Genomic DNA, 19,363 nt, shown 5'->3' on the forward strand with positions numbered 1-19,363 from the left:
ATCTGGCTCTTTAGCTGCTAAATCCTCCACGAGGGTAAATAGTTTAGATGTCACCAGTCTTTTCTCTCTCATCTCTGACACTGAAGGAGCCCCGGGTAAAAGAAATACTATTTTTAATACCCATGTCCAGCAGAGAAACTCTTATTGTTTACAGCTGTATTTCTTTTTATCCATTTGTCTTGAAGCCGGAGCCGACAGGTTTAGATTGCGTGTCAGCCCGATCTACCCCTGCTCTCAGGAAAGCAGAGCGAGAGGGTGTGTGTTTGTGTCAGTGACGGAAAGAGAGAGATCATCCTGACGACTGCAGTTTCCCCTCACACCTACTTCACCAGCAGTGTATCCAGATTACAATTAATCCCAAATGCCACAGCCAGACTCCTGACAGCAGCTAAGAGAAGTTGACACATCAGCTCCATTTTAGTTTCGCTGCACTTCTGCTGTAATTTAAGACTGGTTTTAAAATTTTATTGAGCACCCTTGAGGCAAATCCTAAATTAGCTTTACCACTGAGGTTTTAACCGTTTACATGCTGCAGTAAAGCCGGAGATTATTTCACTCGTGATCTGGCTTTATACACATCCATACTGTTCCCCTTCACTGTTTTAAATGCACATTAAAAATACAAGAAGGATGTGTCGGTTATGCTACACAAAGCATTTTTTAGTAGTCATGTACGTCTTTCATCTACGTCCTCTTTTTCTGAGTTTATTTACTCATTTGTTCACTTTTTCTCCATCTAGTTCCTTCTCTATATTTATTCACGGTGTACTTTTACAGGAATGAGAAGTATATAAAGAAACAAACAGAATTCATGTCCAGGATAAGATTCTGCAGCAGAGAAACACAGAAATGTACCATGTAGAAAAGGTGTCAATTAAACATAAATCTTTTCAAAGTGAAAAATTCTGCATTCAGCCAGAAAAACGACGACTGTGAATGTGCCAGGAACGAGGGGAGTGCAACGTTCGGCGGAGAGGAGATGTGACAACGTTCCTCGGTGTTTAGAAACTTGCTGCTAAACATGAAACTGAGTAACTTAGCTGAGGCAGAGAGAGAGTGAGAGAATATAACCAAACAGAAAAGGAAAAAAGAAGCGATTAAAGGGGAATACATAATGCTACCTATCAACATTCTCCACTTTTTCCTCATCCAATGTAGCACAAAAAGTGGGAGTGTGAAAGAGAAGCACATCTCAGTACAAGTTTACAGATATGTGGGAGAGGAACAGAAAGAAAGAAGGTGCTCTTATATGCACTATTTACTGAAATCGGCTCTGCTGAAATCTTGGCACTTTTTCCTCACATTGCAATATGATTTTACAAAAAAAAAAAAAAACCCCCCAGAAACCTCAGTTAACAATAAAACTTACCTTATTCGTATATGGAGCAAATGCAAAAACCACGATTCTCTATTAAGAGTAATTAAATCCACATATGCATGTGCTGATGCTTGGGTTAATGTCAACATTGCTAAAGAAGTGGTTAAAAAGTTTGAATATGATATTTATGGTTAAAAATCAAATTATTCTATTTACAAGGACAGATCTAATTCCTCCAAATTCATAATAGAAATATTCTGGAAAGTTTAAAGGGAGAAATTGTTTAGTACACGCTCTCACAGATTAATCTGATGCTACTAAAAAACAAAACAAACATGTATTAAGAAAGATGCAAAAAGCAAAGTCACAGAATGTGTGTTTATATCCAGCTTCTCTGTTCTCATTGAGGATGATGCAACTGTCACACGGGCAGCTTTCTGATTCAACACAGCTGTCAGTGACACCCCCCTTTCATGAATATAAAGAAGTGTCTGCACATGATACACTAAACACTTATTCACTTATGGACTAAAACCTTTGGGAGAAGTGCTCATGCAACATGCAGTCAAATGACAGAAATCAGTTTCCTCCTTTCATCGCCTTCCGGCAGGAAGAATTAACTCTTTGGATGGAAACTGAAAGCGATGCATACAAATTTCTACAAATCAAAATGTAATCTAAATTAGTTCTAATTCTCCTTGTGCTTCTCTCATTTATAAATGAACGATAAGGCCCCCTAGGGGAAGCTTTGATAAGTGACAACCTGTGAACCATGTTGAACAAATGACACAGACTTTGTATTATCAAAATAACAAGGCTTGTAAATATTCATAGAAAAGCGCGTCACTCGTGGCGTCACTTACTGTTGGTTTTGAGGCGGGCCGGCTCGCTGTTGCGGCTTCCTGCCTGGTTGATAGCCTTGACAAAGAAGATGTAACGGGTGCCACTCTGCAGGCCGTGCACCGTGTAGTGGTTCTGCTTGATGTTGGGTACGATCATCCAGCTGTCTGCCGAGTTGTACAAACCTGGCGGATCAACAAAAATGCACACACATGGCATGAGATGTCAAGGTCTGCTGATGTTTTCAGGCTAATCACATTGGACTCCTGCTGAGATTTTTTTTCTGTGATGTTCAAAAGAGCACAAAAATACAATCCTCCCCCCAAAAAACCTGCAGTATTTTCCCCTCCAAACATCAAGCGGGTCGTCTCACTGGCTCATCGCCGTGTGTTGTACTACATTTGTGTGTACGTACGGATCCACCCGATTACCTCTTTGCCTGAGGCGATATTGTGCGTTCACTAAACTTGATCTATAATCCATTAAGAACAAGGTATTTCCACAACATGACAGCATGTCTATAGTGAGCGCCTGGGGGTGAATGAGTGCCTTTAATGTTGAAATGCATGCAAACGTGAGCGATAGCAACATGACCCCAGTGCTGCGATAGAGAGCGGCTGGCAGTAGGAGGGTTAGTAATGGCTGAGGTTAGCTCTGCAGTCACCGGCTCCAGTACACTTTCCAGTGTCTCGGCTGCAGCCAACTGTGAAGGCTGAAAATGAAATCTCAGCTCAGGGCTTCCTGACAGGCTCGTCTATAATGGGCTGCTTTTTGGCCCTCCAGCCTCGTTTGTAATTACTCGCCGATATTCCCCAACATCTGATTCTATGAAGCGGCATTTTTTGAATTTTTTTAAAGCACAACTTTCCACACAAGCTGAGAGGTGCACATTCGATAGGGCAGGGATGTTGTGGGAGGCGGTTGTTTATTCCAATTAGCCGTCGCGAAAACTGCAGGACATGTGACAGTCGCCGTGTGAGGAAAACAAAACGCGGTGCGAAATTAGCGTCTGTCGGTGTCCCCGGCTGTGAAAGAGGAGGAGGACAGGGCATCTCTCACCACGTTATTCATTGCACTGCTAGTTAAACCTGGAGATTCACTAACTGTAGGAGAATCACTGACAGGATGTGATGATTTATGAACACACATTCAGCCACCTTAAAAAATTCAAACAGACCCTTGCCAGAACAAACGGAGCATCTTGTTTTTAGCAGTGCAGCTGAAGTTAATGTTTGTTGAGTTGGAGGTAGAATAACAATCCCTGTCATTGTCTCCCCCCTCCTCCCCCCCGTCCTCCCGCCATCCCAGATTTGCGAGGAAACACAAACCCTGAGAGGGAGAGAGCTCTCAGGGCCACGCCTGCCTTGTCCCTTCTGTTGAAGATGCCTTGTGAATTATTGAACAAGATGGTAACAGCATGCATAAGTCATAGCCTGGAGTCTGCTTGTAAATATAAATACTTCACAGGACGCAAATAAGGCCTTTAAAAGTGAGGCGGCGTTAAGAATGAATGAAGGGAGGGGAAAGTTAGAGGGAAGGCTGCGTCTTCGCGTATCTGCTGACTTCCACGAGCTTTCTCTCAGACAAAAGAGAAACACAGCGGAGGGCTTTCATCTCCCTTCCACACGACGGAGGAGAAGAAAGCGTGTTGAAGAGGAGCTCCTCTACACCTTGAATTTACACAATCCACTTTGCATCCAGAGACGGCCGAGCAGATTCATCTGCATTTCATGTCGGCTGGCTCTTACAAATACGCATCCAGCCGTCGACAATGAAATGAAAACAACGGGACAAAAAGCGAGCGTGTCGTTTTTTTAGTGGGACAGCTGTCCCTTGTTGTGGAAATCGTGCCTCCCACCTGTCATCTCGGCGGATTCATGTCGAAATTAGGGATGCTGCGATGTTACGTGGGCTTTTCAAAAAAAGTGAGGGGGAAAAAAAGACGAGGGAGAGGGACTTCACGCTGCTTTCCATTTTTAAAGCGTTTGATCTCCATAGCACCTCTCCCTTTTTTTTGCAAAATCAAATTAGGTCAGCGCACAGCAATACCGCTAGTGCTACTTCTACCACTGAAAAGGAGCTTTCCGACACTAACTGAGTGCTGCTGCTTTGTGACTTCAAAGATTGGCGGAGCAATAACCGAATGTGTCATTCGAGAAAAAAGAGAAAGATAAGGGGAATGGGGGGAAATTGATCGGCTTTTGTCTTGCATCCAGACATCAGAGTGTGTACAGTACTGTGTGTGTGTGTGTCTGTGTGTGTGTGTGTGTACTTGTGTGTGTGTCTGTTTGTGTCTGTGGACAGATGAGAAGGGAACAGAAACCCAAAGTATCCTGGGACTGGAGGAGGTTGTCTTTGATGATGTAACATAGAGATAATGGTAACTCTCTGTGTGTGTGTGTGTGTGTGTGTGTGTGTGTGTGAGCAGCTGTGCATCAATAACAGGAATATTATTCATCACCAGCATCTATCTCTCAGAGCCTTCACATAACTTTACTGTTGTCTCACTGTTTCCCACAAACACTGAACCCTCATCAACATTTCATCAAACTCTGCTACGAGGATCGATCCAGCTGACACTCTGAACGATGTCCTCTCCAAATGCAGAGATTTGAACCATCTCAGTGGGAGCGACTCCTCCCATGATGATGATTTGCCTCGATTTAACGTTTTTAGTTATTTTAATCAATAACATTTGGGGAAATACACTTATTTGCTTTCTTAAAGCACCAACAATTAGATCACAAAAAAGAGATGGTTGTTTTAGCTTAGCTTAGCAAGCACCTTGAGATTTCATTTGTATTTCAAAGTGCAATTAAATCCATTATTATTATTATAAAGAGCGGAAGCAGGGGGATACACTCATCTTGACTCCGTCCAAAGGTAACAAATCCCTCCAACCAGCAGCTCCAAAGCTCACTAATGAACACAGTTTATCTTGTTTGTTTCCAGACAAAAGATACTGCTTCCGTGCCAACTATTCCTTTTAATTTACTTTAATTTGAGTGTATATACATTAGGGCCATTAAAGTGGAAAAGTGTATGCTGAAAATGAACCCCTAGACTATTTCACTAAACACTTAAATCTAAATCTATTAGCAAAAAAGTGACATATTATTTAGAGCCATTATTATATTTCAGTGTTGAGATCAGGTTCATAAAAGAACAACATTAAGAAAGTGAGAATCAACACTGAACCCTCCAAAGGAAACCCTGCACTCACTCCAGTTATTCAGCAAATACGCTTGACTTTTCTACTCTTATGTCTTCCTCATTCTCTCGATACCTAAAATCTTTCCGGCTCCTCATCGCAGGGATCAACATTATAAAATGAAAGTGGGTCATCAACACGACTGCAGCTTGCAAAGGGCCACAGGTAGCAGCTCCACTATTACAGTGCAGACATCTTTACTGGCTGTCATATTTGGCTCTTTGACATTGCTCACTATTCTCCGTGGTACTCGGTTTCACTTGCTGGTTCTATTTTCTGCTGCCGTGCTCGGATGATCTGAAGAAACCCCTTCCTTGCGGGAAGCCAGGAGGAAAAAAAGGACGGCCCTCAAGTGGGAGCATTTAGCCACACAACCTTTAAAAAAAAAAAAAAAAGCTATGGTACAAACTACAAACTGGTGTGGCGGGCTAAATGTGTTTCTCTCTTTCTCAGTTGCTCCTGTGAATCTCTGAGGACTCTGTGGCAGCAGACTGCTGAATATCTGAGTCACTCAGTCTATCACAGCTGAAATGTATCCTGATGTACGAATGACTGGGGCACTTGAGATGCACGGTTAGATGGGGAAATGTCAGGCTGCGCAGGGAGGAGGAGAGGAAAGGAGATGATGAAAGGAGGCACAGGTGTGTGTGTGTGTGTGTGCACATGGATGCTGATGTACATCAACCATATCCTCCTCATATCAGTAAGTGGTAATTGTCATCTTCCCTAAGTAACCATTATCCACTCTGGTCCTCACCTGCTCTCCCATTCCTCTCCTCCTTCACAGTCATCTTTCTTTCCCTTCATTTATGTAATGATAGACAATCAGCTGGGATGCTTGTTATGGGGGCCAAATACATAGATCCTGTCCACGAATAATATATATCTGGTAAAATATCCAAAATATGAGGAAGATTGGATAACGCTTTGTAGGAATGAAGGAAAAAGAGGCAACTATATGTGACAAAGGTGGGGCGTTAGACTGTAACATCTTAAAATTCTTATTCTAAGTAAACTGACTTCCAACATATCATATTATATAATATTAAGTATTAATGTCATATTACACGGATTTGGATTTTGTGAAGATGTCTTATGTAATATACATGGAACTGTGATGTAAAGCAGTAGACCTATTACAACGATGAAACGTCAAATTAAACCAAAGAGTTATGATCCAAAACATTAAGGGCTGACAGCCACATAGTGGTGATATTGGATCCCATATCAGCACCAAAAACTCGTAAAATTGCTCCTAGAAGTCACAATGCGTGCAGCTCTATACAGTGCAGCTTCCCCGTGTAACAAGACAAGCAATGAAAGTCATTTACCATGGCGGCTGGATTAATGAGGCAAATGAGACAATGCGGGGAAACAATTCTGCTAGCAGATCCAAAATGCTTCCAAACATATCCAGAGAACAGACCCTGATATCCTTACAACGCTGAAACAAAGACGAGCTTTGGGAGAAATGAATGAGGTCAAAAGTGGGCAGCAGGGATTTTTACATCCTCATCTCTTCGACTTTTCACACAGCTTGAAGAAGAAGAAGCGGATACTAAATAGTGAATCCGTTTGAGGCCTCCCCTCGCGATATGTACTGTATGTCCTATTTATATTACAAGAAGTCTTGATAACTCAGCTCCATCGCTCTATAAATACAAGCGTGGACGACGGCAAAGACTAAAGTTGGATAGAAAATCTAGGTTATGCAACACAGTGTTCATCAAATATTGAACATATGAAAATAAGACTGAGCAATGCTCAAAGTAATGCTGTGCTCCAGTTGATTTCCCCTTGTAATGGCAGAGAGGGTCAACGTGAATGAGTGTGTTTCTTTCACATTGCATTTGTGAGACGTAAGAATCCGTTTTCAAATGGCTTAAAGTGAGAGCGTGTAGCTTTGGCAGCGGCCACAATTACAGGATCCTGTTAAAAAGCCAAATGTAGCATAATAAGCAAATACAGGAGTCAGAAAACTCATTCAGTATTATCAATTATACTATAGAAAATATTAGTCACCGTAAGGTATTGGTCACACCAGACCAAGTGAAGCTGTAACAGCAAAACCCCTCATTGTTTTTTATTGCTCATGAATTCCTCTTTTCCTCTGTAGAAGTGACACAGTCTCACTTTGAAAGCTCTTTAAATTTGACAGCGTTTGATGAAAAGCACTCTTGATGCCGGAGTGATCTAATCTTTGAAGTTATCATGCAGGTATTCTGCTCTAATGATATAACAGAAGCCTTCATGCTAGCAGCCTTCAAGAGGCTACTGGATGGGAATCTTTGAAATAAAATTGTCTGTTTGATATCCACTTCCTTTCAACAACGTAGTGGATCTCTCTTGGCCGACCCTTGATGAAGAACATCCTATAAAGATCCCCTTAATACCTTTCTTGTGTGTGTGTGTGCATAAGACTCACTGATGAAGTTGGTCTGGCCGGTGTAGATGGTGTACTGCAGCTCATAGGAGGTGACACTGAACTCGTCCTCCGACGTCCAGTGAACGGTGATGGTATCGTGGGAGGCGGTGCACAGCTCGTCTCTTATGGATGGTGGGTTGGGAGCTACACGTTGAGGAAACAACATTGTGTACAATAATTATGTATAGAAAAATAATATTAAAGTTATGTTTTGGCGAAATGCTTTAGGTGTAGACCAGACTCATACCCGTTAGATAATCGAGTCCTTCCAAAATCTTCTTCTCTCGAGAAAAGTCCAGGGCAAAGTTGTCGAACGCCTCGTTCAGGTTCACATCGGGGATGAGTACCTGGGAGGAGGCTGTCGCCATGGCAACCCTTTAGAGCGGTCAGGACATGAGGAGTGAGGAGAGGAAAATGTCAGGGGAGCGGCAGAGAGGTGAGGGAGCAGAGGAGGGTCGAAGAGACGTCAAATGAGGCGGTGAGAGGAACAGGGGGGGGAGGACGAGAAAGGGGAAAGGTGATGAGGAGGTGGACAGATGTGAGGCGATGGGTGAAGGAAGGGAGGTAACAAGAGGGAAGAGGTGGCAGACGGTAGTGGTGAGAAAAAGATGAGGGGCACCGGGGGGAAGGAAAGAAAATAAAGAGGAATAGAATATAAAATAAAAACAATATAGGAATAGACACACGTTGACACACTGTCTCCATAGTCTGTGCAGCTCTGTGGAAACTTGTGCCTACTTCTGCTTAGAGCATCAGTGAGCTGTCTGTGGCAGAGGCCAGCCTGAACCACAGCGCTGGCAGGGACACAGAGCAGAGCGCAGACCGGTGCTGCTCTTTGAGACTTGTGTTCCTCAGTGAAGAGAAACCAGCCGGTCAATAAAGCGCCTGGCCAGGCGCTGGAAAATAGCAGAGGCCCGGCCAAACCAGACTTTCGCACAGACCTTCCGTATGTGTGAGAGAAAGAGTGAGAAAGGGTGGAAGTGATGAAGGTATTACAAAAGTATGCAGGTCGAAAGAGAAACCACAGAGCTGGCCACTTAAAACGATAGATGAGGCCTGTCATTGATGCCAGGAGCCAAAGAGATCTGATATAATGCTGATTGCACCAGCAGCATTACTTTTTCAAGATTGGATTTCAGAGATGGAAAAAGTCAAACTCGATGTAGGGCAGGGATGTTTTAGATTTTTACCACTGGATTTATTCCTGCTAGTCTCATGTGTTGTGTTTTGTAGCCTGTTGATGTGCATATGTACTGGTGTAAAGTATAGTGTAAACAACATTACCAGCCACCGTGTCCCTTTTTTCTCCCTCCCTTCCTGTGTGTGTGTGTGTGCACTACGTCACCAACCTTTCTGCTACATTGCGGGCGGTCTGGAGGAAGCGGGCGTGGTCGTTCTCCTTCAGGCTCTGCTCGGCTTGTGTGATGAGGGCACTGGAGCGCTCCAGACACTGGCGACAGTTTGCAATCTGCTGAGCCAACTTACGCAGCTTCATCACCTGGAACAAACACAAATACAGACCGCGTTGCTATGCTGCAGCGCACCCATTTATATTCATTCGCTCAATCTGAGCATCGAAGGGAAACGCCGTTACTTGGTGACGGGGCTGTGCAGCTTTTCTTTCGGTCTGTCGATATGAGGCATTCATCATTGTGACAGCCACATCAACACATATGCTCTTGTACGTCCAGGAAGTATAATTACACTTTGCAGCCAAATTGCTCTAAAATACGGATAGAAATTCTGTATTGGTAGCATCACCCCGAAATGACGCCAGCCAGGTGAAGTTGCCACACTGCAGGCGTTAGATTTAGCTGAAGCTTTATTACAATGCTTGAACAAGCACATGAACTTGTAGTTATAAAGTTAGTTTATAAAGTCGCAGATTTGCTACTTTGTTACAATGCTAACAACCAGCATGTATGCTAGCTAACTTCCCATGAATGGGCTAAGAACATTAACCATCAACAGCTATCACCGTAAGGACCTTAGCAAGGCGCTGTCACACGTTGTGATGTATTAATTAGAAAAAGAAATGCGTACATTCATGGGAAGTTAGCTAGCATACATGCCGGTTGTTAGCATTGTAACAAAGTAGCAAATCTGCGACTTTATAAATTCGCAAACTTGCATTTTTTTTCTCTGAATATTGCCCACCTCTCTCGGCTCCGTATTTTTTTTCCTTTCTTTTTTTACAGTGGCCCTAATACGGATTAGTAAATTCTACACTCAGACTAGCAGAAAAACTAAACCATACTTAAAATAAAAACTGATGTGACTGATGGCTGTCATACACATAATTTCTAACTGAGCACAAGGAAGCCATTGTACGGTCTTTTGAATTAAAGTAATCAATTTATCTTCATTAGGGCTCATGTCATGATTCCTCAGTTGAACTTAGAATCCCAGGAGAGGAAACAACAAGGCTCATCAGTCGCAAGGCTGTCAAGGGAAAAGGTGAGCTCTAGAATTCAATTCCAGCTTTAATATGGGGAGCGTAAACGAAATGTCGGCTTGAATGAAAACGCTTGAGTGAAATGTCTTTGAATGTTTAAATGGTAAACGTAAAGTCTCTTTATCGTCTGAGAAAGCAGACAACTTGAATCTCTAAACAGTAAAATAAAATAAAAAAGAGCAGAACATATCAAATCATGAGTGCCCTTTCAGGACCAGTCATTTATCTGTTCAGCAAAGCATTTTAGTTTTTTGCTTGCAGGGTTTCAATTATGCAAATTCAGTAAAAAAAAAAAACACACTGGGTGGCAATCAGTGAAGAGCTTGTCATGACAAGCTCTCAAAGAATCAAAACAGTTTCTAATGTGCCTTCGCTTTCTACTGCTGGGGAAGCTAATGCTGCTCCGAAGCCTCTCTAAGCTGGCGACTTAATGGATTTTTCAATTGATGTCTTTGCTGGTCTTCGACCAAGTCCACAATAATCTGTTTGACATTTGTGCAGGTTTGTTGACCGCACAAAGAGGAAAGGCGGGACCGGTTTAATAGAGGGGCTATTATTTGGTAACACGTGCCACAAACAATTTTAGAGATTATTACTCCCTGTCTCGGAGAATAATATGGCACGGTGTATGTGTGTGTGTGTGTTTGAGTGGCTCACCATCACAAGCTGAAATAGTCTAATCAGGACTCAAATGTCGGGACATTTTGAGCACAGAAAAAGGAAAAAAGGTTAATTTGAGCAAACAAAAATCAGCTTCTGGCTCCAGCTCGATATTTAATGTATAAACATAACAGAGTATTAATCTTCTCATTGAACTCTCAGCAAGAAAGTAAATATAGATGTATTTCCAAAAGTGTCAAACTATTAAATTATGTTCAGTACAGATTCTGATTCAAATGTTGATCATTTTTAACGTTAATAACATCTCTTATTAGAAGTTGGAGAGTGGTCAAGCCTCGAGGCTCTAAAGGAGTTAAGGTAGTTTTCAGAATGAGCAGCAGAGAAGGGTGGAGGGCAGAGCGGAGACACATGATAAAGACGCTCTCACACACACCACAACATGGGAATAGAGTGTTTTTGTTTGGGCAGCGACAGATTAAGCACGACTGCCGAGTCTCCTTCGAGGCGACAATGGGAGCACCTTGCCCAGCTCTGCTCACCGCCATCACGCCTGCGTAATCCTGTTATCCTATTGCAGAGTCACCTCTGAACAATTCCCTTCCCAACACCGTTCTGAACAGAAAAACATCACAATGCCTCAAACAACCTACGTTTACTCGACCCGAGCAAAACACACCCGTGATCCGTTTGAACACACCCGTGATTATCCCAATTACTCAAGGTGCATTTCATCATCTTTCTTGACCCTGAAACGGCCTCAAACACTAACACATCACCTGCCGACATCAATCAAGCGCTCGTCCGGTGCCTTTTATGAGTACTTCTCTCTCCTCCGTCTCCTGTGTTTCACTCCTCTGCCCTCTACTAGACAGCCTTTTACAGGCCCAGACTCTCAGGAGGGGAAAAAAAAAGCCTTGCTCTTTGTCTGCAATCACTGCGGACACACTCTGACACACACATGCTCCCTCGCACAGTCACACACACACACACACACACAGTCACAGTCACACACACACACACACACACACACACACACACTTCGGTCCTTGTGTTCAGAAATCTTTCAGCCCCCGACAAAGCTCTTTTGCTGCCTCAGAGGATCTTCCACAAGCACTTAAAACCTCACCTCTGGGAGGGTGAGATTTAGGGTTGAAACCCTCTGCGCTCATAGGGCAACAAATCACCCATATACAAATGGCCGCACACACACACACACACACACACACACAGATGTCCGTACAGTAAGCCCTGCAGCAAGTTCACTAAAGCCTTTGCTGCCATCTCAGCTTCTTTCCACACACATTCAGGCTTCCTGCATGTGGAAGAGGCCACTGCTCTTTTTCCTTACTTATCTTTTCCATTCCTCCTGAAGCATCCATGTGATGTGCGTTTCGGGCCAACAAGCGGGCAACTACACAAGGCAGCCGACGCAGAGAGATCCAGTCCAATATATATTCCGTCCACGGTGCTGCTCCTCTCACATTTATTCTCCTGAATAAAGTTACAAAACCACCGTTTCTCCAGCGGTGGACTGTGACCGAGAGCTGAGCTTCTTCATAGGGCGGTGAGATGTAACCGTATGAATCGACACACACTATGGATGAAATGATGTATGATATCTTGTCTCACCTTGGATTCTTTGATCTTCACGGCGATGACCTGTTTTCTCTGGCGGATGATCTCCACCAGCTCGTCACACTCCTCCACCAGCTTGGCTTCGTGCATGGCCGTGTTCACCTGGAGGCAGAGGCAGAGGCATTGGAATTTAACTTGGTATCACCTGAGGTAAGTGATTTCAAACTCTTTAACTGACAAGAAATCATTCATTCATTACACAGCATACACTGACCCAGGGTCCTTGGAAGGCTGACACTAGACACACTGGTACAGTCAATGGTACTAACCACCCAATTCTGCAAGATATTCATCCAGCTGCACCTTTATTTTGTCAAACACGTTTATTTCACTCATTAGGAACAAGAAATATGGGGATTGTTGGAATATTCAACTCTTCATTAAGAAAGCTCACACGAAGACACTCATTAATTCACTGGCAGATTTTTGCTTACTCCAGACCGATTTAATACATTCTATGATTATTTTAGGACCAAAGTTGCCACGGCAACGAACCATCAAGTCCACCATCTCAGGCTAACACTAAATGAACAGCCAGCGACTTCACACTCTTGTGTGTGTGGGGTGTTACTCACTAAGGAAACCCTGAAGTTCTACAAACACTTTAGCCAGATTGTAAAATACAATTCTATCTATGTCGATGATGTGAGATGAGTTTGCGTCTACGTCTCCTGCTTTGGGACATTTGATCAAACACAATTCAGGGGCCGGTGGTTCACAACCGACTCGGCTGCTGTTTCGCCAGCAGATTTAATCTCAAGATCTGCAAGCTGGAACTTGTGAGTCAGTCACAATGCTCCTCTGAATGAGATAAAAACAACACAGCATCTTGTGATTGGTTGCCACGCAGCACACACACACACACACACACACACACACACACACACACACACACACACACACACACACACACACACACACACACACACACACACACACACACACACACACACACACACACACACACACACACACCTTATCACTGCTTTGTTTGCTCCAAGAGCTTTATCATGATTTCCACACAACTGTACTGTGTTATTGTAAACTGATAAACTATAAAGATGTGAAAGAAAAAAAGAAAGAAAGAAAAAGTTCACATGTATCTAAGATAAAGTTGGCACAAAGTCGTACTCACACACTGTGAGTGCAACTCTGCCACAGTTGTGACAAGAGTTACCATTATTCTGTATGCGGGAGCCAATTCTGAACATCAGAGAAATCGCAGATTTTTCTCAGGAATATGCTCTACCACCCGGCGAGACGACTGTGAGGAGCTTTCACTCAAACTGGCAGCTTCAGAAGTATCCAGGAAAGCCCCACTGGAGAGGAGGAATCCCACGAACACATCAGATGGAGCCTCACCACCGAGGACGGCCTTCAAGGCCACACACTCTCACAAACAACGCCCGCTGCTTCAACCGCTTCACCAGACGGGAAGTCAGTGTTTGTTGTCACGAAAAAAGCACTTGTAAGTGTTTTCTTCAGTGCACTGACTGGAGCAAGAGTACTGCTGAGTTGGCAAACCTTAGAAAGTAAAACACCAGATACTACAATGTGAGGTCGGATCGTTTCAGTGCTCTGAATTCTTACATTCAAATACATTCAAATCAAAGATCACACCAGCATATAAAGACCTGTATGTTGGGAACATCAAATCAAGGCTGAAGATAATAAGAAATGCACATATTTTGGATTTGGAGTCACTTGTGTGAATAAATAGAGACTGGACAGATACTAAAAATGTTTTCTGTATACTTACAGAATGGGAATAAAAGATCATAAATGTACAGCTACCATAAAGAATAAAATAGTTGATAAAAGTTTTATTGAAAACTCTTCTGTTATAGTTTCTCATTGATCGTCTCCAATGTGTATTATTATAAATAGTCACCACCTGTGGATTTCGTCTTGTATGTAATTGTAATTTACTTTACGAGTACAGTATGAAACTAAGAACACTCATCTTCCTCGTCCCTAAATTTGACAGGTTAGTGACTTCCTGTCATGCCGCAATACATCAAACTACTTACCAACAAGCGAGTTCCCTTCATCACTCCACAAAGCTCATTACAACGCACCGATCCACCTAAGCCTCATTATTCACACGTGCACACTCGTACACACACCAACACACAATTAATTCTCGCAAAGAGCAATCATATGACTGCAGGTTAGTCCTTAAGCGGGATAAATGCAGCCTGTGAGTTACAAGCCGAGCTACTCGGCAGCTCGGAGTTACAGAAACAATCTTCCTCTCCGTCTTTCCTCCTCTTCCTCTGCCAGCTCTCGGTATTTGTTATGCACTCTCTGCGACACAGACGCTGTCACAAACTGCACATCTTCACCAGGCTCCTCTGCAGGTGCCCTGAAATCACAGGATACTGTAGGTCTATTATTGGAATATGTGGAGAACAACCACAGACTGAAAACACTTCCCGATCCAGCTGCTCCCGTCAGAAAGGTGGTTGTAATCAACAGTGTGCTCCTTTATAATGTCACAAAGTAAGGTCTTATTGGTTGATAGAATTATGATATTCTCACAAACTAATTGGGATTAACCATTTCGTACCAGGTTTATCCATCGTATATTTATTCATCCCATTAATGCACATCTATTCTCGCTGGGCTGCACTTTCACCTTCACGGTAATGCAGCTGACATTTGAGTGCACCCCAGTGCCACCCACTTATGATCGCACGGGGCCCCCCAAAAATACGATAAAATACAAACGTCTGAGCATCCGCAGCCATAATTATACTCTATTAGGCGAGGAGATGCAGACAGAATAGCATTAAATAAACCCATGTAGACCATTATGACACGGTGTAGCCCACAGAGTGCCATCTGACCGCAGGATCATTAAATCAATCCATTACAAACCTTCACCACATCCTCCACCTACGTACAGGTCGGTTATATATCGGGCACATGTGCTCCCACACATCGTTAGGTGGAGTTCAGCCCCGCATTATGTCAACATTACATTCATCACCCGGATTTTTATACCAGGATATAATCACTGTAGGCCAAAATGAAATAAAATCAGCTGTGCAGCTATGTGTTTTCTTTTTTCTGGTTTGACTGACAGTCACCTTTCTACACCCGCTCTGTGCTGTCTCAGCAAATAATGACATGACGATGATGTGCCAAGCAGAGTCATACAGATGTGTCATCTCTCACTATTTTTTAATGATCGTGAGATCTGTGGACTCGAGACAGATGAGTTTTAATGATGTTGCAAATTCTCACTCAGTTTTGAATAAAGTTCCGTGTATTCGTCCCAAGAGCTGCAACACAACAATAACTACACAAACTCTGGCGAACGTTGCTAAATTGCCCGTCCACCCTGACAAAACAAATCCCAATTCATTTTCTCTAATTGTGAATCTTCAAAAACGCACTTATTTTGTGGAGACAAAGTTTTAATCCACACCGATTACGGCAGGTGTGTGAAATGATTCACAAGATGTTTCCACAACATAAATTACATTTGATATACTGGTAACCCAAGAAAAAGCCTCACATGGGAATATTCCATTCAATGTATGCATTATGCAGGTCCAAGGACGTGGATAAAGAATATATACAGTATGTGTCACTGTCTCTTTTACATTGTGGACAATGAAATGATAGGTCCTTGAAGTTATGTGAGGCATAAATAATGTAAATACTATAAATGTATTATTCTAAACAAGCTTTAATTTAAAACTACGGTGAAAACGGGTCAAACCACATCTGACTGCACTTAGCATTATTACATTTGGACAGATTTTTACATACATTTGCCATATTGTGATATATGTGGTGGAACAAACAAACCCTCCGACTTCAGCATCTGGACATCTGGGCTTCGCCACCGCGGACAACGAGCACAGTTGAGCAACACATGGCTCCCAAAACGACCCGCTGCAGCCAAACTGGCTCCCATTCAAACTTAGTGAGGTCCCGTTCAGGTCGGAGCAGCTGTTAACCTCCCACTGACACCAAAACCTTCACATTTTGGATCAGTTCCGTGCTCATTGCATTCCAATCAGCCTCTCCTGCCTACTAAGCCACTTTCCTTTCTTCTCTCCACTTCTTTCTGTTAAACTTCTGTTCCCCAATCTGTCTGCTCCTCACGGAGAACCCTCTCTCCTCCCTGTCAAACCCCCATCTCGCCTCATGTCTCTCAGACATGAGCTTCTCAAAAAGATGCAAGGATTCAGTCTGACAGCTTTATCTCTGATGCTGTCCACAGATTCGGGGGTAGCTCCCAGAGATTTATGTCACCCGTGTGGCACCTGGCTTGAAAACGAGGAGAGAGTGGCTTTATAGACAAGAGCGAAAGAGACTGCGAGACGTATATCATGGATGTCGGACAGGGGTAATAATTGGAAATACTTCACTGGAGCCCACAAAGTGTTCATGTAAACTTTTATATACCGACCACATTTACTTACACAGCATGAGTTGCTGATAATATATAATAAAGGTGTATAAACCTCAGCGAAGGAGTGAAAGGATTATGTTGCAGACGATGATGTCCTCATCTTTGGCTGAAAGTGGGACCGCAAGTGGCTTTGGAAACATAGCGAAGACAAACAACGCCGGCGGACTCTCCGCTCCCACCGACGCTCCCTCCGGTAGAAAGGTAAAGGGAGGCGAGACGAGACCCGATATGAAGGATTAGGGAGCATTACAGCCGTCTCCAGACAACTCATTTCCTATTCGGTACACAGTGAGATCTGATCCAGTGTACACAAACCGAGACAGATCTGGCTAATGACTCACAGCTCAATGTTTAATCATAAGACACACATGTCTGAGTATTAAATCCACTGGGCTACTGTTTAATGTGATTCTTTCCTTTTTCTCCATCAGTCCTAATGCACACACACTTACAACCATATCAGTGAGCTGATTTATTTCCTCGGAGGCTGCAGCACAGTTCCAGGGGTTGGAAAAAAATGGCTGCTTCCTCAAATACTGCTTACTCAACATTAGCTGTGTCTGGATGAGGAGTTTCCTACTGTGAGATACATGCGCGAGGCAACACCCGCCTTTTAGGGAGAGCCCCCATTGAAAAACCTCACCTCGTCACAACACAATCTGAGTTTCAGGAGGGTCAACGGACCCATAAACATACAGAGCAGGCGGGGAAACATGAAAAGACAGAAAATCTGATCAGCTGTCAGCCTGCAAGACTAATTCAGAGGAGAGGGAACACAGCAAGAACTTCACAACACTGAGGAGGTTCCAAGTCTGGTGTATGAAAGAGGAGGCTCCCTGGGAATTAAAGGAAAAGCTGTTCAACACTTATACAATGGAAAACAAAAATCTGCTATAAAATGGTAGCTGGCATGAAATTGAGGCATCATACAAAACATAGAGTTTTGATTAAAAAGGTGGTAACTCATACTTGAAAAGGTAAGCAATGAAGCAATGAACATGACACACATGCACATGAAAAAACACAAAAGATTCATTATTTAGGCCTTTTCAAGATATTTCTCTCATTAGGAAGTGCTGCCTGTCATAATAGAACTGTTTTTAGATGTATTTTATACAAATAAGTATATCTCACTTAAAGGTTACTTGTTTGGTGATTGTGTTTTATAGGATGTGTAATGAGATATTTTGACTAATAAAATAATACTCGATAAGAGTACGTGTGTTTCTGCAGTGTAGTTGAATGTTGTGACAGAGGACAGAAAGAAAATGAGAGTTTGCAAACAAATATTACACCAGAACAAAGGATTTTAGCAGAGCGTTGCCTATTAAAAAAGCTCGAAACATACTTTGCAATTGAGATAAACAACTTTTGCATGACTGTGAGCATCATCTCAGCTTTTACATTGGCTCTACGTTTATTTATCTATTCAAGTGTTTTTGGGGAGGAAATGCTTTTGACCACCCGCCCCACTGAGCGTCTCATTAAAACCCAGCCAGCTTTCTGACACTGAACGGATAACAACTCCACAGCAAAGGATCGTGCCCAAGCGCGACACGTTATTCTGAATTTCATTAAGCGCTGCAACAGATTTAACAATCTTACAGCAAATAATGCGAGAGGCCTCTCAAGAAAGAATCCTACACATCACCGAGTCATCTTTCCCTCAGACTGGAGAGAAGCTTTCTCCCAGAAGACCCCGGGAGAACGGGGCTGCAGCGCCGCAGTGTGCGCCGACACACAGCGCAAACTGACTCACGCGGCGTTTGATCACATCTTCGGCACCGATACAATATGATGCAAACAAGAGGCAGAGGAAACCAGGTCATGCTCAAAGCCCCTCCGAGATTTCTCACTTTGTGCACACACTTCCCACACTCTACCAAAAACCTCTCTTTAAAAAAAAAAATATATAAGAAAAAAAAATCCCGTCTGTGCTGTATTGCATTATTGCTGAGCGTTTTTCTTCTGTGGCTGTGTCTGCTTCGGTCGAAGGGATCATCGGCTGTCACGCTAACGCTCCTGTCCTCTCTTCCTCAATCCTGCACTTCCTCTTCCTTATTTTTGTTTCCTTCTTCCTATTCTTTCCTACCGCTTCCATCCTTCTCAATCTCCGTTTCCTCGTCTCCTCTAAAAAGCCACATTAATGTGAATTCACTTGAAAAACATTACGTCCCCTCATTCCTCGCATCGATAATTAAACTGGCCTCCCGACATTGACATCGCACAGGTGAACGGCTTTGAACGGGAACAAACAAGGCAGGAAAAACATATAGTTTCTTTTCATAATTTGCTTAAGAGTCAATGGTGCATGTTCCCCCTCCACGCTATCGCTCCTCATTTCGTTTTGATGAATAAGGGATGAGATTCTGCTGTTGTTGTCGGCGGCGGCACAACATTGGTATGCAGAGACGATGTGAAGACAGACT

General features: G+C 43.1%; 1 protein-coding gene across 3 annotated transcripts in view; it reads right to left on the bottom strand.

The window, feature by feature from the left end:
• The window catches only part of mid2 (midline 2), a 96,271-nt gene that overhangs the window by 14,352 nt on the left and 62,556 nt on the right, over positions 1–19,363 (bottom strand). For all 3 annotated transcript variants that reach the window (XM_084009022.1, XM_084009023.1, XM_084009021.1), the window contains 5 exons: positions 12,500–12,607; positions 9,144–9,292; positions 8,042–8,169; positions 7,795–7,938; positions 2,182–2,343 (listed from right to left, as the gene is read on the bottom strand). In XM_084009022.1, coding sequence (XP_083865148.1) covers positions 2,182–2,343; positions 7,795–7,938; positions 8,042–8,169; positions 9,144–9,292; positions 12,500–12,607 — 691 coding nt within the window. The remainder of the gene's footprint in view (positions 1–2,181; positions 2,344–7,794; positions 7,939–8,041; positions 8,170–9,143; positions 9,293–12,499; positions 12,608–19,363) is intronic.

The sequence above is a fragment of the Eutrigla gurnardus genome (genome assembly GCF_963514095.1).
Source record: "Eutrigla gurnardus genome assembly, chromosome: 5".
Lineage (NCBI taxonomy): Eukaryota > Metazoa > Chordata > Actinopteri > Perciformes > Triglidae > Eutrigla > Eutrigla gurnardus.